General features: G+C 45.9%; 1 protein-coding gene across 4 annotated transcripts in view; it reads right to left on the reverse strand.

Annotated features, from left to right (window-relative positions):
• Positions 1-22,806, reverse strand: part of FNDC3B (fibronectin type III domain containing 3B) — a 289,830-nt gene that overhangs the window by 88,248 nt on the left and 178,776 nt on the right. For all 4 annotated transcript variants that reach the window (XM_084769310.1, XM_084769307.1, XM_084769308.1 and 1 more), the window contains exon 7: positions 659-717. In XM_084769310.1, the coding sequence (XP_084625436.1) occupies positions 659-717 (59 nt within the window). The remainder of the gene's footprint in view (positions 1-658; positions 718-22,806) is intronic.

The following is a 22,806-nucleotide window of genomic DNA, read 5'->3' on the forward strand; positions in this document are numbered from 1 at the left end:
AAGGTGATGGAGAACAGTGTTTACAAAACACTGAGACAAGAGCCCTTTGATTTTATCCAATTGTGTTGCTGAGGTCTAGTTGGGAGTCTGCTGCTTTGTAACACTCGAAGAATCAAGATTTTTAAATTCAGCCAGAAAAGCATTCCACCAAACTTTGGCTCTCTAATCTCAAACAAAAGGTTGAATTAACATTATGAATTTCTAGCTGAATTTCAAAACACCTGGCAAACGAAACTGAAATTCCACAACATAACCGCTCTAACCCTCCTTTTCTTGCCATGGTGCACACAAACCTCTCGTATATAAATGCTGTTCTGAAATCTACCTACCTGGGATTTCTGAGGTTTTCAGAATGTATTCTTCCTCTATTTACAAAGGTAACAAGGAATGACCAAGAACAAACTGCTCTGTGTACCCAAGAAAAGTCTAGATGCATCTAAGTACATTCAGAATATCTGCACAAAGGTGGCGTTTCAGGGGTGACTATACAGAATCGCTTTCTAAATCTTCATGGTCCATTAATAACTAACTACCATCCCATAGTTTATTACAGTCTGTAATGGGATAAGGCCCTCCTGCTTACCGATGGTGTGGCAAACGAAAAGCACATCAGGAAGACAGGAACATGGTGTTCCTGCAGAGGGGTCCGGAGACATACCTGTGGTTTCTCTATTCCCGAAAGAATGTCTTGCACTCGCTTTACTTCCAACTCATACTCTGCATTGAAAAGACAAGAAAAAGGAAAAACAAACCTGTTAGAAGGAAGTAAGGTGGTCAGTTTCTTTCCCCAATGCCCTCGTGCAGGAGATCCAGTCAGTCAGCTGCCTGTTACTATGCATGGTGCTACCACTGGGCTAGGGTCTCAGTGTGGTCCTGCTGCCGTGCCAGGGTATGGCTCTACGTACTCACTGGCCAGCTAGACTCAGTCCTACTCCATTCGACACAGTAGGGTACGATGGTCATAAGGGCAAGCAGGGGACCCTAGGTACCAGAGGTGCACATAATACCTAAGGTGAGATGAAGTGAGCTAGCACACAGCTGTAATCCCAGCACTCGGGAGGCAGAGGCAGACAGATCACTGTGGGTTGAAGGCCAGCCTGGTCTACAAAGTGAGTCCAGGACAGCCAGGGCTACACAGAGAGACCCCACTTCAAAAAACAAGCAAGCAAGCAAACAAACAAGTAAAAACAAAAGAAAGAACAAAAAGGAAAGATGAAGTCGAGTGACAATGACTAGTGAGTTCAAAATTTTCTTCTGTATGTGTGTGTGTGTGTGTGTGTGTGTGTGTGTGTGTGTATGTATGCATGTATGCATGTATGTATATACAGGTGTAGCCATGTATTCACTTATAGTTTGGGTGTTACATCTGAACTGCAGTATTTACGAGGGAGGCCTTACACAACTTAGCTGGGTTTGAAGAGACATCAGACTTTGCATGAATAAGGCACATAAGGGTGGTGCGTGCGGTAAGCTCCACATCAGTACACATCAGCTCCACTACCGCAGCACTGGGAAGGACAGAGCTGCCTTTGGCTACAGCCGCTGGTGAATGGTGGGAACATGAGTGGGAGGCACAGGTGCTACAGAATTGGATGTGATGCACAGTGAGGGAGCAGGGCTAAGTCTAGTCTTCATGTGAAGGATGATGGTGCCTTTAATAACAAGGAAAGGGACATTTTCACAGGGTAGTAAAACCTGCACTTTAGAAATGCAAGGAGAGAGAAAAAAAATCTTGGCATGTAGGAAGGCTATAGAGCCAAATAAAAATAAATAAGTACTGTATTTTTTGGACCATAGGATGCATTTCCCCCCAAAGTGGGGGGTGGGGATTAGGGTGTGCCTTATAGTCCGATTGCTGGTTTTGCTGTTATTTCTTGTTTTATTGCTGTAAAAACTAGGTGTGTCTTATGGTCAGGTACATCTTATAGTCCCCAAAATATGGTAAACAGAATTCAATCTGCTTCTTTTGGAGTGGCCATGGAATCGAACTCTGAGTTGTGGTGGATTCCATAACTGTTTATCCTGATTTATAAGCGTAATATTAGAGAGGTGATTGCCAAGGCAGGAGTCCTTGTCCCCAAGTTATTTACAGGTTAGTGGGGAGAAGGATGGCAGAAAATCCAACACTATTGCAACATCAGAGGCTAAAGCTGTCCTCACGGCTCTCCACGCAAGAGCAAGCTGAGGCCTTAGGGCAGCAGATATGTGCAGACAAAACTGGAGGCAATGGTGGGCTAGCAAGCTCTGCACTTCACACGGCTGCGTGCTCCCTCCCGGGCTGGTCCTAGTCAGCTGCTCACGGCTGTCTGCTAGCTCCGACTCTTGTCACTCAGATCCCACGGCTTTGTTTTATCTAAGGCATCTGGACAGTTGCCCTGCAGACTTCTGTCCACGTTCTTGTTTGGTCTTTCCTCCTACAGTGTGTCTGGAAGGCACCAATACTACAGGCCTAGAGTATGGAGTTTATTTCTTATAAAGAACAAACAAACAAAACCCAGATATCCGGCCACGGCGATGCACACCTGCAATCTCAACACTCAGGAGGTGGAGAGATGAGAACCTGGAGTTTCGGGCTAGCCTTGGCTACACAGCACAAGCAAACGGGAGTTTCGGGCTAGCCTCAATTACACAGCACAAGAAAACATGCTCCTGACTGAGAACACAAACAGCTGACTGAAATAAAGAAAGCGATGCCAGATATGAGTGGTGGTGAGGGAAGGATGGGGGCGGGTAGGCGTAGAGGGACACGGGAAAAAAAACCAATGTGAAATGCTGGAAACGGAGACACAGGAGTCTAGCAAAAGCTCCACGGGATGTCTCAGTGACAGACCAGATCAAGGAGAGGGCAGGAGATCGGAGAGCAGAGACAAGGTGGAGGAACAAGATAATCAAGGGCACAGCAGGCAAAGTAAGACGGTGCCAGTGGGAACCTCAAGTGTGGCACTCTGGGAAGACCAAACCTATTACTAAAAGATACAAAAGGAAAAGGAACTAATTTTAAAAGCACAGAAACATCTTCATGGAATCACAACAGATACTTTTGTTGTTGTTTTGTCGAGGTAAGTCTCACCTTCCCTAGAGCATCTCCCTTCCCAAGAACATCTTTAGCAAAGGGAAGGTTACAATAGAAACATACAACCATACAATAAAGTGAAGTATTAAAAAAAAAAAAAGACCACCCCACCCACAGAAGGAGTGCGTGTTATGTGAAATTTTAAAACATTCCATAAATAACGGCTGTCAGGTTTGCTCCAAAAATTGGGAGTTCAGACTGTTTCAATAACTGTATGAGCTAACCTAATTTAAACATCCCCTATATAAACACAATTTACTCTTTGGTTTGTTTCACCTTTTTTTCCACGCTCAGCTGTAGCTGTGGAGCGTTTGTGTTGTCCCAGCACTGTCACGGCAGCAGGAGACCAACGTCAGCACCGGCTCCCCCCACACTCCTCCCTCCCAGCCCAGCTCGTGCGCAGACGCAACTCTGGACATCAGAGTCCTCCTGGTTTGCCAAGGGGCTGGTATGGCTGACCTTTACATAAGCTATGCCTATTGAAAATATAGGGTTTAATTATGTCCATTTAAGGGCTAATAATCTAAGAACTAGATGAACAAACATTTTTGGATGAAAAGAAAATTATTCATCAATAATAAGAGTAAACTACACAGGCCTGTAATCCCAGCACTCAGGCAAGCAGAGGCAGGTGGATCTCTGTGAGTTCGAGACCACCCTATATAAAAAAATAAAAAAAAAAAAAGGTAAACTACACACCTAGTAGAGGTCTGCTAATCCCTATGACAAAAGAAAATACTATAATGCTCACAGATAATTATTTATGTATAAAGTCAAACTAGCCATTAGCAACTTAAAAATATTACTTGTAAGAGAAAAAACAGGACAAGTACATAAAAAAAAGTTATTTATCTAAGGACTGCCATACAGTGGTTAGGTTTTCCAGGTCGTGGTCTTAGGTATGCATACTGAGGCTGGTGCTCCAGCCCTCTTTAGTGCTTGGAGACAACGCTGTTAGTGCATACTGCCAGGCATGTGGGCTCGAGTTCCAATCCTAGCACCCGCATAAAAGACAGTATGCATCTCATGTACCCATCATAGAGGTGGGTGGAAACAGGAGCATTGCGGGGGCTTGCTGGCTGCCAGCCTAGGCCCCCAAAATACAAGGGGGAGCCCTTGCTTCAGCAGAGACCAGATCTCAAAGGAAAAGACAGAGAGTGGTAAAAAGGGCACCCAATCCCTTCATCTGGCCTCCACGCATGTGCACACAAACATGTGTACATAACACACACATACACACACACACACACACACACATACGCTAAGTAAGATACTGAAGAACAAACACATGTCCATAATATAAGGAGAGCAGAGTTAAACCCTACAGAGCATCCTTGAGGTGGTTGCGGAGAGAACACAGTGCGTAATGTGCTTGCCTTAGGACCTAAGTCTAAGTTCCCAGCAACCATGGAGACGCTGGGCACAGCAGTGTGTAATCCCAGTGCTAGGGAAGTGGTCTGGCTGGGTCGGTGAGCTCTAGTTCAGTGGGTTACCCTGTCTCAAAAACATAAGGAGAATGATTGAGGAAGACATCAAACGCAGCCTCCGGCCTTCGCCCATGCACCCCACATATGCATGTGCGCACATGTGAACATGGGTGGGCACACGTTTGTCATCCACAATATTGTCATCAAATATTTTGATACAAAAAGTGCAAGACAGAAATCTCTCTAAGTATTTAGTTGAGAAAATTAGAAATTCTGAAAGAAGGACGAACACTAGTCCATAAACAACAATAACAAAAAAGGAAAAAGAAAAAAACACGCCATCAAGTTTTATTCCAGGATATGAGAAGTTGTATTTTGGTCTAGGAAAGTATTTTCTAGGGTAGACTGGGTTCCAGGTAGATTCTGGAACCTGAGAGGAAAAGGGAAGGAGAGACGAGGTCCCCCGTGCAGGTGGTGCGCCCAGCTGGCCGGGAGGCCTAGCCACAGAATGCAGGTGGGATGGCAGGACCTAGTTTCCTCTTAGCGTCAGCTGCCATTTGTGTAGTTCAGGAGGAAGAACAGTTTCCTTTGCTGGAGCAAGCTCTGAGACAAAGTCCTTCCAGAAACTGTGACACTGATCTACCCTCAAGCCAATGGGCCCCTTTCTGCAAAAACTGCACCCCTGTGGAATCAGAGGAGCGACGTGCAGGGCTGGGCTTGGGTCTTTAATGAGAAGCTGGGGAACAGGAAGTACCAGATAGCCTTTTGCACCTAAACGCTACACATGCCATGCAAGTGTCTGTTGCCAAGTAAATCGCACCCTGCCTGCCTATCAGACGATTCTATTTGCACGTCTGTCTAATTCTCTAAGAAATAAACCTGTGTTTCTTCTCAGAGAACCCTATGTACGCACACAACCACACAGAAGCAACTCGCATTTCTAAGTACCTCAGATTGAGCAGCAACAAAAATCTCACAAAAGTGGATAAAGGTACCAGATAACTGCATGCCTGGTGAGCTAACTCTACCACCAGCCGTTGTCCCTATGTCCCTGTGCATGGCCAAACTCTTACAGTGGGCTGAGCCTGCCCTGTGCCCCATGTAGGTCATATTTGGGGGGAAGCCTAAACTCCATGTTTACCCAGCCAGGCTGTTGCCCTTGCTTTGGACATGTGACAGGAAGGGAGTTGCTTAAGTGCAGGACAGAACTTAGGTACTAAGGGTTAGCTGCACTTTTGACAGCAGCATCTAGAAGCTTCCCTCACATGATTTTTCATTAAGACTTACTTGGTGGGACGCAAATAAAGGTTTTCAATTAGCTTAGTTGGTACTTCAGCAAAACCAAGGATGGACGGGCAGAATTCACACCGCACAGCTCTTTAATAAAACAATCCAAGAAAGATTGCCAATAATTGCATTATTTACACAGCAAACTTTGAGCTGTTTTACAGCAGCATTTCCTTAATTATGTCTCATATAGTTAATTTATGTGGGGATAAGGCTAGACATTCAGTCTGCTGCTCAAACACAAGCTCAGCCGCTGCTCTGGGATCTCAGGGGTCGGATCTACAGAAGCGGCAGAGTCTAGCACATCGAGAGCTTTCACACTCTAGAGGACGCACCATCTCGCTCAGGACATCGCCCAGCATGACAGGGCAACTTCCCCCAGTCGCCAGCAGGGCCATGAGCAATGTGAGGAAGAGGAAGGAAAGAACTGGACGCGCTGCAATGGGGGAGCTGGCGTACACGGTGCACATGGCGTACTCATGGAGTAACCACCTGGATTCTCACTGTTCCCAGAGAATATGAAAACGCAATGTCTAATAGGAAATTGCCCAAATGTGTAACAATATATACATGAACAGCAGTGTGAGGACAGGGTAGCAAGGTGTGCTCCAGGAAGCAGGAAGCTACGTGAGGACAGGGTAGCAAGGTAAGCTCCAGGAAGCAGGAAGCTGTGTGAGGACAGGGTAGCAAGGTGAGCTCCAGGAAGCAGGAAGCTGTGTCAGGACAGGGTTGCAAGGTGAGCTCCAGGAAGTAGGAAGCTACGTGAGGACAGGGTTGCAAGGTGAGCTCCAGGAAGCAGGAAGCTGCGTGAGGACAGAGTAGCAAGGTGAGCTCCAGGAAGCAGGAAGCTACGTGAGGACAGGTTGCAAGGTGAGCTCCAGGAAGCAGGAAGCTACGTGAGGACAGGGTAGCAAGGTGAGCTCCAGGAAGCAGGAAGCTGCGTGAGGACAGAGTAGCAAGGTGAGCTCCAGGAAGCAGGAAGCTGTGTGAGGACAGGGTAGCAAGGTGAGCTCCAGGAAGCAGGAAGCTACGTGAGGACAGGGTAGCAAGGTGAGCTCCAGGAAGCAGGAAGCTGTGTGAGGACAGGGTAGCAAGCTGTACTCTAGGAAGCAGGAAGCTGCGTGAGGACAGGGTAGCAAGCTGTACTCTAGGAAGCAGGAAGCTGCGTGAGGACAGGGTAGCAAGCTGTACTCCAGGAAGCAGGAAGCTGCGTGAGGACAGGGTAGTAAGGTGTGCTCCAGGAAGCAGGAAACTGCGTGAAGACAGGATAGCAAGGTGTGCTCCAGGAAGTAGGAAGCTGTGTCAGGACAGGGTAGCAAGGTGAGCTCCAGGAAGCAGGAAGCTGTGTCAGGACAGGGTAGCAAGGTGAGCTCCAGGAAGCAGGAAGCTGTGTCAGGACAGGGTAGCAAAGTGAGCTCCAGGAAGCAGGAAGCTGTGTCAGGACAGGGTAGCAAAGTGAGCTCCAGGAAGCAGGAAGCTGTGTGAGGACAGGGCAGCAAGGTGTGCTCCAGGAAGCAGGAAGTTGTGTGAGGACAGGGTAGCAAGGTGTGCTCCAGGAAGCAGGAAGCCAGACACTGAATCTGCCCACACCTGGACCCTGGGCTTTCCAGCCTACACAACTTTCACAGTAAAAGTTAGTTCTTTCAGCCTCCTGGGTTGTGATGGTTTTGTTTTGTGTGCATGTGGAGGACAAATTTCAAACCTGGTTATCACTGCTCAGGGTGCTACTCTCCTTTTTTCTTTCTTCCTTCCTTCCTTCCTTCCTTCCTTCCTTCCTTCCTTTTTTCTTTTTTGAGGCAACATGTCTCAGTGGCCTGGCTCACCTATAAACATGGCTGACCAGAGTCCCCGAGATCTGCCTGTTTATGCAGCCCCAGGGCTGGGGTTCCATGTACCAGTGTATACCACCATATCTAGTTTTTTTTCATGGGTGCTGGGGGCCAAACTTGGGTGCTCATGGATGCTGCATCACTTCGCACCCTGAGCTCCCTCTTCGGCCTCATATCTTCTCCTTTAACTATGCTTGCAGTGAACAAGGATGAGACTCGCTGGACTGTGATGTTACGTCGGTGCCTCCTGGGACTCCAACCACCTATGTGAATGGGCAGTTCTTTTCCTTCTTAAAGTATCAATGAGTTCAGATGCTTTATTTTAATTTCAATTTTAAAATCTGCTTTCTTAGCATACACAATTATTAGGTCTCCTGGCAGCATTTTCAAGCTAGGTTTGTTGTTTCTGTGGGTTTCCCTCACCCTCTTTCTCTAAAGAATTCAGCCAGCCAGAGTTAGCAGAATGTAGCCATGCTAAACCTTTATTAAATATCTACGCCAAGCTGAGACAAGTTAAAAAAATTTTTTCCACTGCTGCACCCCATTGCTTCTGCCCTACCCTACTTGGAACCTGCTAGCTCAAGATAGTTCCTAGAATAACCACACCTCCATGCCCACCTCTATCTCACCCTGACATATGCTAAGGCCAATGGCCTCTGGGCTGCCCACCTCCCCTCTAGGCTGCTCCCTCACTCCTTCCCGTGCTCCATGCAATCTATGCAATGCCCTTAGAGGTTACTTTTGTTAGTCAGTTAGGTTTGTACTAATTGCTGTTGCTGAATTATGCTTCTGTAAAGGGTATTTAAACCCACTGCTTTGGCTACTAAGGGTCCCTCGACTCTTCTGAGCTCAGTGGATCCCGTGGCGTAGGCTCAATTAAAATTCCTTTGCTTTTACATCGACTCTGGACTCTGACTCTCAGTGGGTTTCCAGGAACAGACTCTGAGGACCTGAGACTAGCACCTCCTTCTCCCTAAGCCCCTTGAGCCCTTCTCCTCCTGCGCTGTCAGCTTGCGCACTTTCCCTCACCTGTGCATCCTACTGACGTCTTCCTCAACGCCTCTTTTCCACTCCTGCACTTTCCTTTCTGGTTTCATAGTCTGTACCCACAACTGCCCCCACTTACACAACATGAACATTAGAAGTGAGGCTGTGCATTTGAGAGAGACTTTTTACTTTCTGTTTCTGCCTCCCTTAAATAGGACACGTCTCAGAACATAGCTTTTAAAGTCAGTGTGTTCATGCCGGGCATGGCTGCACAGGCCTTTAATCCCAGCACTCAGGAGGCAGAGGCAGGTAGATCTCTGTAAACTCGAGGCCAGCCTAGTCTACAAAGTCGGTCCCGGACAGCCAAGGTTACACAGAGAAACCCTGTCCGATTGAAAACAAAAAACAAAAAACAAAAAACAAAACCTTGGTGTGTTCAAACTGGCAGCATTCCATCAGCATCATTAATCTTTGAGGTGATAAATTTGCCACCTAGTCTCTGGTCTTCGTTGTCCCGTGCTAATGGCCTTTACTGTGGAGCACTGTTAACACTCTGGTTTAACATGAAGTGACCCGCACACTACAAAATAAAAATGCCACCAGACCAGGGCTGTTCAAAGCTTTTCTATTCACGAAGCCTTTCAAAAGACTCACGCCTGCAGGCATACAAATCAAACACAAACATACTAATTCACAGAGCAATGTCTTTGAACACAATTCAAAAAAACCCCAGCTTTTACTACTTACTAATCAAGAAAGCAAAATTGTATACTAATAAGATGGCTACATAAAGAATTAAAGCTAGCTGACTATTGCATGCGGCAGGACAAGCACACCTTAAGTGCTTTTCATAGTTCATCACTATTTTTATTTTACAATCATCAATGTTGAGAATGCTGATTTGCCTAAATTCATAGTATAAAATGGCAGAAGTATATGTTTAGAGTCATTTCAGAAATTTTATCTTCATCCCAAATCAAATTTCACGGAATGATTTTTTTTTTTTAAAGAAAATGAAATGCCAAGTCAGCACTCATGTAGTCACCTTTAAAGTCAAGCATTCTAAATCAGAGCCCAGCCCAGAGATATATTCCTTTGTAACTTACATGGAGAGGAATAGCAAGGGCATGTGAAGAGTCTGTTTTCTCTAAATAAACCATCGTATTTGCATGGGAGCAGATGAAGTTTACACGGCACAGTGCAGTCTCCAGGCTGAGCTCAGACACTCCAGGCAGCAGTGGCTCTTGTGGTGCAGCAGGACAGCACCGGCAATGCAAACTGTGCTCAGAATGAAGGAGCTACAGCCGGATGTGGTGGCACTCACCAACTGGATCTTTGTGAGTTCGAGGCCAGCCTGGTCTATAAATTAAGTCAAGGCTACATGGAGAAACCCTGTCTGGAAAAACCAAACCAAACCAAACCAAACAAGAAGGAAGGAGCCACGAAATCACACAATGCAACACAGTCAGCTCTGCTAGGCACACCTCAGATTCATTATGAGTTTAACTTTGAATTAGCTAATGGCTAGTTGTTGAGTGCTGTTGAGTCCCTTACTGTTGACACACTTTATCTGACTCCCACATCCAGTTATATGACCGGTCATGTGGGCACTAGACTACAGATGAGCCACTTCAATGGCACAAACCTGAGCGTACCCAAGCATTTTGATTTGTCAAAAGCCACTCCTATTTAACTGTGATTACAAAGAAAATCTTCAACAGTAAATGTTTCCCCTGTTTTTTCACAGTACTGGGATTAAGCCTCAAGCTTCATACATGAGGGGCAAACATCCTACTACTAAGTTAGACCCCAGCCCGAGCGCCATCGGAGCACCCTGAGTTACACCCCAGCCCAAGAGCCATCATGGTAGCCTTAGTTACACCCCAACCTGAGCACCATCTAAGCACCCTGAGTTACACCCCAGCCCGAGAGCCATCCGGGCACCCCTGAGTTATACCCCAGCCTGAAAGCCATCCAGGCACGCTTGAGTTACACGCCATCCCAAGAGCCATCCAGGTACCAGCCCAAGAGCCATCATGGCAGCCTGAGTAACACCCCAACCCAAGAGCCATCAGGGCACCCCTGAGTTATACCCCAGCCCAAAAGCCATCCGGGCACCCCTGAGTTACAACTCAGCCCGAAAGCCATCGGGCACCCCTGAGTTACACCCCAGTCCAAGAGCCATCCAGGCACCCCTGCCTCCAGACCTTTTAGAAAACAAAGTTGGGGCTGGAGAGATGGCTCAGAGGTTAAGAGCACTGACTGCTCTTCCAAAGGTCCTGAGTTCAATTCCCAGCAACCACATGGTGGCTCACACCCATCTATAAAGAGATCTGGTGGTGCCCTCTTCTGGTGGGCAGGTGTACACGCAGGCAAACACTGTATACATAATAAATAAATAAATCTTAAAAAAAAAAAAAAAGAAAAGAAAAAGAAAACAAAGTTGAAAGTAAATAAACTAATAACCCAAACTCCACCACAAGTGACATGTTGGGATATGCCAAGCTCCAACTCCTGGCCCTCAGATAGGAACTAGACTTTTCTTCACGTAGACAACACGGAGCACATGCAGTTGTTCTCATGTGGTTCCATTTCCGCTTCACCGGCTTGTGCTTCCTAATCAACATCTTTTTAAGAAAAAGATAATCAAAAGAGACAGCGCCACCTGCCTCACACCCAAGTGAAAATGGACCATCTTCTGAAAGCACTGAAGCGGAAAAATGAAGGAAAATGAAGTTAAGCTTTGCCTAGCAGGAAGGGATGTCCACACACACAGTGCTAACGAGAGAGCTGGGTCCAGGGTAGCACCACCATGTGCAGCAGAAGCCCCTTCTCTTATGGTTTTCCAAAATAGATGAGATAGAGACACCTGCAAATCCAAGTTACCATGAAAGATGTGGTGACTTGTTCTCAACCTCCTCCTCTCCTCCGCCTTCTCCTCCTCCTCCACATCCACCACCTCCTCCTCCTACTCCATTTACTGCCTCCTCCTCCACCACCTCCTCTCCCTCCTCCACCTCCTCCTCATCCACCTCCTCCTCCATCTCCTCCTCTCCCTCCTCCACCTCCTCCTCATCATCATCCACCTCCTCCTCCTTCACCTCCTCCTCCATCTCCTCCTCTCCCTCCTCCACCTCCTCCTCTCCCTCCTCCACCTCTTCCATATCATTCCTGCTGTCTCATTCTACATTTATCATAAAAGCAAGTTACTTGGAACTTGGCTTTCTATATAAAGGATTCATCCTGACTTATGGAGACAGATCTCTGATGCCTAAACGGGGTGCTCTTGTTGTTTGAAAACATAATAGATGGCAAAATTTTTCATTTACATACACATCCAATCCCATGACCAAGACAATAGCATGCTGCTAAGATACCCAAGAACTGAATACAACATTTTAACTCCATATCCACCACATAATTGGCATCATCTACATTAGCCACATGTTACAGTTTACAGATGCTGAGCCACATACATTTGGTCACTGTATCCTAATAATGGAGGTAGCTGCATCCTGCACTCACTAGATCTAAAGGGTCCTCACAAGCACAGATACTATTTGGACCACAGCCTAGGCTGGATGAGAAGTAAAAATGTCAAAGAGGAAAATACCAAAGGTAAGATAGAAAAGTATGAAAGGATGCCCTCAAGGTGGGCGAGAGCAGGGAGAAATGGGAATGGTTGACAGATGAAGTTTCAAAATATAGCTCTCAATGACTATCCTAAACCAACAACCTCTAAAACAGGTTATTTAATTAACTTTAAAATAATTTCTTTGGGTCTAATATCCAAAATATATAAAGAACTCAAGAAATTAAACACCACGAAACCAAATAACTCAATTGAGAAATGAGGCTCAGAACTAAAGAGAGAATTCTCAACAGAGGAATATCAAATGGCTGAGAAACACTTAAAGAAATGCTCAATGTCATCAGAGAAATGCAAATCGAAATGACTCTGATCTTACACCCATCAGAATGGCTAAGATCAAAAATTAAAGTGACAGCACATGCTGGTGAGGATGTGGAGAAAGAGGAACACTCCTTCATTGCTGGTGGGAATGCAAACTTGTACAACCACTTTGGAAATCTATCTGGCGCTTTCTCAGAAAACTGGGAATAGGGCTTCCTCAAGACCAAGCTATTCCACTCCTTGGAATATACCCAGAAAATGCTCCACCACACAACATGGATATATGCTCAACCACATTTATAGCAGCCTTACTCATAATAGCCAGAATCTGGAAACAGCCTAAATGTCCCTCAGCTGAAGAATGGATAAAGAAACTGTGGTACATTTACACTATGGAATCCTACTCAGCTATTAAAAACAAGGAAATCCCAAAATTTGTGGACAAATGGATGGAACTAGAAATGAACATACTGAGTGAGTTAACCCAGAAGCAGAAAGACTCACATGGTATATACTCACTTATAATTGGACACTAGCCCAAAAGGCATGTCCCATGAAAGTCTTCACTTACCAGGAGATTGGAATAGAGGTGAGGACATCCTACTGGGACTCTAGGTAAGAGAAATATAGGAAATGGGAAAATAGAAGGATACAGAGGGTCCTAGAAACCTACAAGAAAAACATCGTGAAGGGTGGATCTGGGCCCAGGGGGCTCTGCTCAAACTACTGTACTAACCAAGGACAATACAAGCAGTAAACATCGAACCCCTACTCTGATCTACCCAATGGACAGGACATTCTCCACAGTTATGTGGAGAGCGGGGTCCAACTATGACATGAACTCTGGTGCCCCATATTTGACTACCTCCCCTTGGTGGGGAGGCCTGATAACACTCAAAGAAAGAATCAGCAGGCTACCAAGATGAGACTTGGTAGCCTATGACCATATAGGGGGGAGGAGGTCACCCTCAGTCATAGACCTAGGGGAGGGGAATAGGGTGAAAGCGGGAGGGAAGGAGGAATGGGAGGATACAAGTGATGGGATAACAATTGAGTTGTAATCTGAATAAATTAATTGAATTTAAAAAAGAATTTTTATTTTTAACGCATTTTTATTATTAATATAAAACTGCACAAAACAAAAGGCAACAGACACACTTCAAATTAACTAGGGTAGAGGACAGTGTAGAGTGTGAATTTAGGGTAACTGCCTCTCCTCTCCTACCATAGTGGAACCTGCCCCTATCACACAGCTCACAGCTCTGACAAATGTCAGTGCTCCCAGAAAGCACTGCCCTTAGCTGAAGGGCTACAGTGGCCCTGTCTGTAGGTGTCCTCTAACATTGTCTTCCTCTCCTCACATTAATATGCATCACCCTTGTATTTCACCTCCTTTTCCAGAGCAATCTTCTAGCCCTCCAGTGAATTCAAGCTTCATGAGTGTAGTCATTAAATCTCTTCTGCAGATCACTAGCTCCCCAGGTCCTAATTGAGCGTTTGGCACAGGAATTCTAAACAAAACTCCCAACGCAGACACTGAACTTTATTTTCTCATTGTAAGTAAACAAGCATGTGATGGAGTAAGCTGTAAAGGAACGGACCTGAGGAAATCACGACATTGCATCAAATATCACTCAGATAGAACTGTTCTAGAAATCTACAGATCTACACTGTCACACGAGATACAAGCACGCACCATCTGAATATATCCAGTAGCAATCTTAGATTTCATGCAGACCACAAACATTTCCCCAGCCAAGGCGAAGTCCCTCCAAGGCCACCATGCCTGCCATCACGCTAGAAGGCTAGAATGTAATTTGGGGAATTACTGATGTAATGGAGAATCCCCACATCTCTAGGACCCCTAGCCTAAGAGAGGACAGCCTCTTAAAACTGTGGGTTACAACCACAGCTGAGGTTGCATAACCGAATGCGGGTGCTTTGAAAAATAGGACCACAGTAAAAGTTTCTGATTCAGTAATGGCCAAAACTTAACTCAAGATCCAGCTAGCAACTGCTCTGAAGGTACATCTGGCGGTGCTGCCCTCTGCTGCCTCACGTGACTTCATGTTAGCCCCGTGCTGAACACACACGGACGGCCCCACAGGCTTGGGTGCCTGAGCATCCTGTCTCCAGCTGGTGACTGCTTTAGAAGGCTGTGGAGTCTTTAGCAAGCAGACCCTGGAGGGAAGAGCCTGGTGGGAGTGGTGGGGGCAGGAAGGTTTTATAACCTCGCCCCACTTCCTGTGCACGCTCTGCTTTCTAATTGCAGATGCAATGTGACCAGCGTCCTCACACTTCTGCCACCACCCTTCCCTTCCACAATGACTGTATCCCATCCAACTGTAAGCCAAAATAAATCTTTCACATCTGAGGTTACTTCTTGTCAGGCATTTGATCACATCGAGGCATTGAGAAAGGTAACTCACTCTCTCTCTTCCTCTCTCTCTCTCTCTCTCTCTCTCTCTCTCTCTCTCACACACACACACACACACACACACACACACACACACACATATTTCACATGCTTAGAACTGATTGGCCTCCTACCATTCACTACCAATAAACACCTCAGCCTGACACTATGAACTATTTGCTTGTTTGTTTATTGGTTTTTAACTGTGGGTACATAGTTTTCTGCTCTTACAGAAATAATGGCAACATTATGAAAAACAGATGCTCCATTTTCCCACTTTCATTTTTTCATTTTTCACCATGTAAATATCAAATTAGTATATCTTTAGGTTGTATTATGTCAAAATGTTCGATTTAAAATTTTTATTTTTGAGTTGCTGACCAGAAATGATTTTTGGCTTGGGATAAAGACAGGATGACTTACAATTTCTGAAATGGTCCTAAAATATATTTCAGCCATTCTGTACTAAGTATTTACGCAAAGTGCTGTTCTTAGCATTGATTGTTAGAAAATTGAAATATTGAACAGTTGTGAAAAATAAAGATGTCCTATATCCCACAGTATAACAGCTACCAAGATTTGATTTTTTACATGAAAATTAAAAACATATCTGCCTCATGTGTATGCAAATATACATTTGATTTTATTAAATGGTACAATCTTATTTCCTGAAGAATTGCACTAAAAGTCTTTATCATTTGTTATTATTGGATACATTTGACTTATAAGTCTATTTTTACATACCTATATATCTGGGACTGTACAAAAATGTCTCAGAAGAAAAAGGGTCAAGGGACAGAAACAACTTAAGAAGCCCCCTGCTCTAGCGACTATCCTGGTCAGGCTGGAGAGATGGCTCAGTGGATAAGAGCAACGGCTACTCTTCCAGAGAACCTGGGTTCAATTCCCAGCAACTATCCAGAGCGCTAGTTCCAGGGGACCCAATACCCTCACAAGGATATACAAGCAAGCAAAACACCAATGCACCTAAAATAAAAACAAATAAATCACTTTTAATAAATGAAAAGAGAGCCAGTCATGGTGGCACATGCCTGTAATCCCAGGATTTTGGGAAACAGAGGGAAGGGGATCTTTGTTAAGTTCGAGGCCAGCCTGGTCTACAAAGTGAGTCCAGGGTAGCCAAGGCTACACAGAGAAACACTGTCTCAGGGAAAAAGAGAGAGAGAATATCCTGGGAAGACTGGAACATTTAACTAGATATAGGTAAAATATTATTTATATATGCACATTATATATACACACAAATAATTTTCTTATATGGCACTGTGTTATACAAGGACATTATCATATAAACATACTATATATTGAGTACATTTTAAATTGGCTATGTGGGAGTCATATTTTAGAAAGTTAATTTACAATATAGAGTTGTTCTGAGACGCTAACGATCCTATTTAACAACGGGGAACTCAGACAAGATTTCAAGCCTATGAAATAGTGTCCCTGTTGCCGCCCTCACGCCTGTGGATACTGGCCTGGCTGCCTTCCTCTCTCCTCCTTAGTGGATGTGACAGATGGTGTGGTGCCCTTGCTCCCACTGACAGCAGGCTCCAGCCTGTAACCCTGATGAGTGTAAAGGTTCACCGGCTTCATTCAGAGGTGTCGGTTCCCCATTTCCCTACTCCAGACCCGCCAACGTTCTACCCGACTTGGCGTTGGGACCCAAGTGAGACCTTTAGCGTAACACCCAGCAGCCCGTTCAGTACAGAATATTTACAGCAGGAGTTAAAGCATGTTTGCACTGTTCTTGTGCCACATTCAATTACAGAAGCTCAACTTAGAAATTCACACAGAATCTATCTAAACTTACTTCAAAAGCTGGTTGCCAAAAAGACCATTTCCTGGGATAATTCTGCCCAGCATTTTGTGCTAATGTGCTGGAAACACAGTATTCTTCCCTTCAAGCATAGAAATATATGACAGCCAGAAGCTAGAGCACTCAGTGTCGGGCAATACTTGCATGTTAGAGTGTTTTTGCAGCTGACTGTGGGTTGAGAAAAAAGTGCACACTGGTTCCAACAGAACAGAAAGTTGGTTGGCCATAAACTACAGTGTTTGGTGTGCTGTGTTGCCCAGAATGCCCTAGTGTTCTTTTCTTGAGCAGCGAGCACAGAGTGTATCAGAACTACACAATTTATTTATGACCCCAGCTGTTTTCCTGCATTTTCAGACACTTAACATGTGCATAAGAGAGCAGCTATTTCTATGAAGTCTTTCAGCAAAGACAAAGGAAGGAAAAAGCCACGTAGCAGACTGATTCTGTTCTTATGGAAAACACCAGCCATCAAAATAGGAATTAATCTACATTATTCCTAAGGTGACCTCAGCAGCTGCTGGGCATTAGTTTTTCTGTGGAGAAAACACAAACATCACACTTGACCCAGGCCTCTGCTTTTGAGGATGCAAATAGTTGTTGTGTGTCAACTCAAAGGCACATGTCATTTCAGGTCAGAACCCAGAAGGCAATGCGGAAGTGGGGGCATACCAGGGGGAGGCAAGGCACACAGGGAAAAGGGAGCCTGGGATGTGGCAGCAAAGCCACTGCAGTGGCCTGTGTATGCAGCACTGCCCTTAGCAGACAGGCACACACAGCTGGAGTCAGGGATGGAAGGCAGCACTCAGAACAACAGGCCGAAAGGTCTAGCTATAGCTAACTAGTCTCTACTTCCAAACTTGAAAAAGGCACCTCTTCGTTTGGAATGAAGCGTAAAAGTCTTACTTTCGTTTCCCTACCTTCTGTAGGATTAGCACGTTATCAAGAATTCGCTACCAAGTTGCGATTCTGAGCAGGGAACTCCATCAATTATAACACTGTGGCCCAACTGAAAGACCTGCTAAGATTTATCACATCCAGCAATGTGAAGATCACACAGGACCAATCAGGGTTACACTCCAGCAGAAGCAAGTGGAACAACCTGAAGGAGATGCTCAGAACCTCTGAGCACAAATCCGACCACCTTCAGCAGACACGGTGCAGGCCGTCCATCTGCTCACCAGCTGCGGGTCCTAATTCCCTCTACTAACTTGGGTTTGCGCAAGGCCAGGGGAATCAAGATGTCTTCCAATTTCATTTCACATTGGTTGCCAGGATTGATTTTTTAGGCACCCGCCTCCAGTAGAAAGCAGCGTAAACTAGATGTGAGCAGCAGGTGTTAATTTTTGGAACAGTGAAAGGAAACAAGAAGACCGCCTAGGTCGGGAGAAAGGAACAAAGAGGCTGCAAGATGACCCAGGCTTTGTAGGGGACATGGCTCTTTAGCGGAGGCCCAGAGGCTTCGATTTAAAAAAAAAAAAAAAAAAAGGCCCCCTCCCTGAAATACAAAAATAAAATTTACCTAGGTAAAAAACAGCCTTTGCAGTTAAAAGGTGCTGTCTCATTGTGTCTAGCAGGAGGCTATGTCCCCTCCCGCGTGTCCCCTCTGCTGTGTTGGAGCTCTGAGGACACACACACATTCCAGCCCTGTCCTCCGAGATGCTCAGTTTCCAACGCTTAAGTTTACAGTACCTGCTTTCTCAGTAAACATATTTGTATTTGTTTACTTACTTTTAGTTTCAAGCTCTTGTACTTTTAGTTTATACTGCTAGGATTTTTTTTTTCCCCCAAAGACAGAATTACAAGTCTCTGTTTAAAGCCAGTGCTGGCCTAGGCCCAGTGACAACACATAAGCACAGGCCACAGGCCTCGCTTCTGCTCAGATGTACGCACTCAGAAGCAAGCTTACAGGCCAGGCTGCAGCTCTCTCAAGTTTCCTCTTCCTAGATGTTATTGTCGAAGGGATGTCTGCACTGAGATGACAGAGTCGCTCCTCTCAAAACACCATGCACACACTGACCGGGTGGAGACTGCTTTCTCAGAGTTTCCATAAATTATTCTGCTTCTTGCACTCTTGCTAACATCTGGAAGGTGATGGCTCCCCATTTTTACTGCTGGCTTAGAGGTAACCTTTACTTTGTGAACACTCTCGTAAGGACGGAGTGACCAGTTATGCTGCCCTCGCCAGCAGAGCCAAATAGGCAGAGACTCTAGTGTTAGGACGAAGTAACACTCTCCAGATTCTCTGTGGGTAGAAGCTAATGGTGCTGGGAGAAACAATACTGGGCAACCAGAAGTAACCACGGCCACCAAGGGAGCCTCATTCTTCCTTAGAAAACGCAAAGGACTGGTGATGAAAATGTGCCACGTTCATTTAGCGAAAGAAAATGCAAGGCTTATAGGAGGGAAGGCCACCGTCCATGGGAAGGGATCATGTCACCAAGGGAAGGCCGCTGTCCATGGGGAGGGAAGGTCACCATCCACAGGGAGGAAAGGTCACCATCCATAGGGAGGGAAGGTCGCCATCCATGGGGAGGGAAGGCCGCTGTCCATGGGGAGGGAAGGCCGCCGTCCATGGGGAGGGAAGGCCGCCGTCCATGGGAAGGGAAGGCCGCTGTCCATGGGGAGGGAAGGCCGCCGTCCATGGGGAGGGAAGACTGCTGTCCATGGGGAGGGAAGGCCGCTGTCCATGGGGAGGGAAGGCCGCCGTCCATGGGGAGGGAAGACTGCTGTCCATGGGGAAGGAAGGCCACCGTCCATGGGGAGGGAAGGCCGCCGTCCATGGGGAGGGAAGGCCACCGTCTATGGGGAGGGAAGGCCGCTGTCCACGAGGAGGGATCAGGCTTAACATTGAACTTTTACCCAGCATTCAGTTTGTCAAGAAAGTCCATTTCATCTCGGCTGTCCCTTGTGCCGCTCAATCTTGGTGTTTGGATTGATAAGCTAACTGATGATTCTTCCCAGCTACAATGGAATCCTGTATTTTAATCCCAGCTTTATAAACTGAAAAGCAACACTCTAAATAAATAGCAAATTCAGCAATTTACAGTATCTGTAAAAGATGTTTGGCAGTGCCCTTGGGTGAGCTTTGCTCTTGAACTCTGGCCAGCTCAGTCTGCTGAAGGACTGTAGGCAACATGCACATAGACAAGGGCAGCTGGGGCGGGAGTCAGGAAGGTCACATGGCTGGAGGGTTTGGTCTAAGAGAGGAAGGTCAAACCCCACCCCACCCCCCCAAAAAAACCAAACCAACCAACAACAACAAAAAAAACACCAAACCAAACAAACAAACAAAAAGAAAGCACTGAACAAAGAAGTGTAGGGACTGTCAAGCAAAGAGAAAGGCACAGGGCAGCATGGGTGGGTGGTAAGGGGAGGATTGCAGGGGTGAGGGGGTGAGGGGTGGAGGCCCACAGAGTTCCCTGTTGGGAAGAGGTGTCCTTTATGCTAAGTTTGAAAGGAAAATATGGGAGCGGGCTTAAGCAAGCTCTCTCTGGCTGCTGTGTGTAGAATAAATTAGCAGCGGAGAGACTGACTGGATGAGAAAAATAACAATTCCATTTATACATGTAAGCTCTACACACACACACACACACACACACACACACACACACACACACACACACACACACACGTCCAAAACAAAGACAGTAAGAAAAATTTAGGAAAAGTCCCATTTTCTGAAGTACGTTTTGGATATCTAGAAACTTGTTACTTGCTTAACAGTAATGACATTTCAGCATCTAAGTTTTCATATGTGGTAGTAATAGACAGGAAGACCCTCGAGAGTGTAATGTCTGATGAAATGTTCTGGGAAAGAGCACGAAGGAGCTGCAGAAGGAGCGAAGGTGGGCCTAGCCGACCAGCTCCTGCCACCGCAGGCTCAAACCGTTCTTGTTTCTACTGCTGACAGTCAGCAAGACCCCAGAGCAGAACATCCCGCCCGACAGCAGGCAACACCAAAGGCAGTAAACCATACTGCCTACATTAAGATTTCAACATATTTCCACAAATGTGGCCCACAAGAAAAGGCAAATTCTACTAAATGGAAAATACGTTTCTGTCTCCAAAGTTGCGCTCAAATAGGAAAATGACTTACCAGACACACTTACAGTTTTCTCCAACGCCCTTTATTTCTCTCTCATCTAAATTGGTTCCAAAAGGCACTGGCAGGGCATCATATATGCCGTGATTGATGTTCTTCTGGAAAGAACATGCTAAGTACCAAAAACTACAGGCTCACAGGGAGGGAGGAGCACAACAGCTTAGACGGAGCTCTAGGTTCATGGAAATGCTATTCCAGAGGGGCCACAGGGTGCGATGGCCCAGCTGTTCCTCCCCTTCTGCTTTCTCTAAGGTGCTAGCAGCATCCTAAGCAACCCAGTGGGCTGACCTGGAGCTGGGCTGCAGCGGCCTCAGGACTGTGCTTTCTCCTTCCCCACTGCAGACAGCCATGGTTATGTAGCTGCAGACCCGACACTATCTGTCATGGCTGGTAACCGTACAATCTAGCTGAGTCCTCAGGTCTGGTCAAAACCTTTTCCTCCAGATAGTTGCTTCTTGCCTGATTTGCACAATCCTGGCTCTGCAAGGACCTCCATCACCCTCCTCAACCTCTCGTTTTCGAACGCTCTGTAGTTCTGCAGACTCCCATAGAAGAGAGCACTGGCTAACTTGATTACCCATTTGATGATGCAGAGACAATATACTGATACCTGCCAGACAGTAATGTGTATGTACAGACCCAAGCACATTTACGCATACACACACATCCCTCCAAATGAGACATATTTATATAACTCTGGAAGAAAGAGGTGTAACAGGTATCAAATACTCCCTCGTATAGTGTAAAGATTTCTGTTTTTCCATATTAGGCAAAATACCTGCCAAGTGGTGAAAAGTGAAAGTCTGTGAGGCCTAAGATCATTTTAATAAACAATAATTATTAAAACCACCAGCATCCACAAGACTCAAGTATACTGCCCAGATGACACTTAAAGCCTGAGGGGCTGATAACGCTCTTACAAGATCAGGACAAATAGCTGTTTTGTAGGTGGCAGTTGTCATGGAGAAGACACCAGGACCCATTCATAATGTCACCAAGACTAAGCAGCTGTGGGTTGTCTAGAAAGTATTAAACATGTAACAACTATTAGATCACTAAGCACTTAAGAAAAACTATAGTGAGTCTTGTGCTAAGTGAAAACAGATTTAGCTCCTTTTAAAAGAGAATGTATATCCCAAATTCGACAGATTTGTCACTTCTTGAGAAACGGCATTAATTACATCTGCTGCTGCACTGTCTCCCGGCTGACCCGAGGTGAGCAGCTTTCCCAGGCTGCAGCCTTCAACACGTGGCTTCTGCTTTCCCTGGGCCTGACAGCGGCAGAGCCCGCTGATCCTGGACTGAAACCCAGGGCCAAACCAGACCTTCCTCCTTTTTCAATTGCTTCTCTCAGGTAATAAATGCTGACCATAAAAATACCCAAGGGGAAAGTGTTGCCTGTGCACGGCTTTCCCTAAGGCACTGCCTCCCTCAGGGAGGAGAGCTCTGCCAATGGCTCCTGGCCTGTGTTGGCACTACATATTATACCTCAAATCCTACAGCCAATGCTGAGAGAGTGAATTTATCAATCAGACCTAGAGAGAACATGAGGTCAAGAGGTCATTCTGGTTCAGCTCTTAACGCAGAGATGCTGGAAGTAACCTGGGGTGGGTTGAAATGGCCTCTGAAAGAATGTCCAGAAACTAACCCTCCAAATGCATGGGTTAGCTGACATGGTCCTGTCTGGGGAACGTGATGAGGGGTTTTCAGATGAGAACACTTCCCTGGGCTTTCTTGGTGGACCCTAGATAAAACCACATGCATGATTTCAAGGAGGGAGCAGAGAGAGACTCCATACACAGGAGAAAAAGCTACATGAAGGCAGAGCTGGAGACCAGAAGATGGCTGTGATGAAGATGCCCATGAAGATGCCCGTGATGAAGATGACCATGAAGATGCCCGTGATGAAGATGCCTGTGATGAAGATGCCTGTGA

This window comes from Acomys minous (genome assembly GCF_964271855.1).
Source record: "Acomys minous genome assembly, chromosome: 19".
Classification (NCBI taxonomy): domain Eukaryota; kingdom Metazoa; phylum Chordata; class Mammalia; order Rodentia; family Muridae; genus Acomys; species Acomys minous.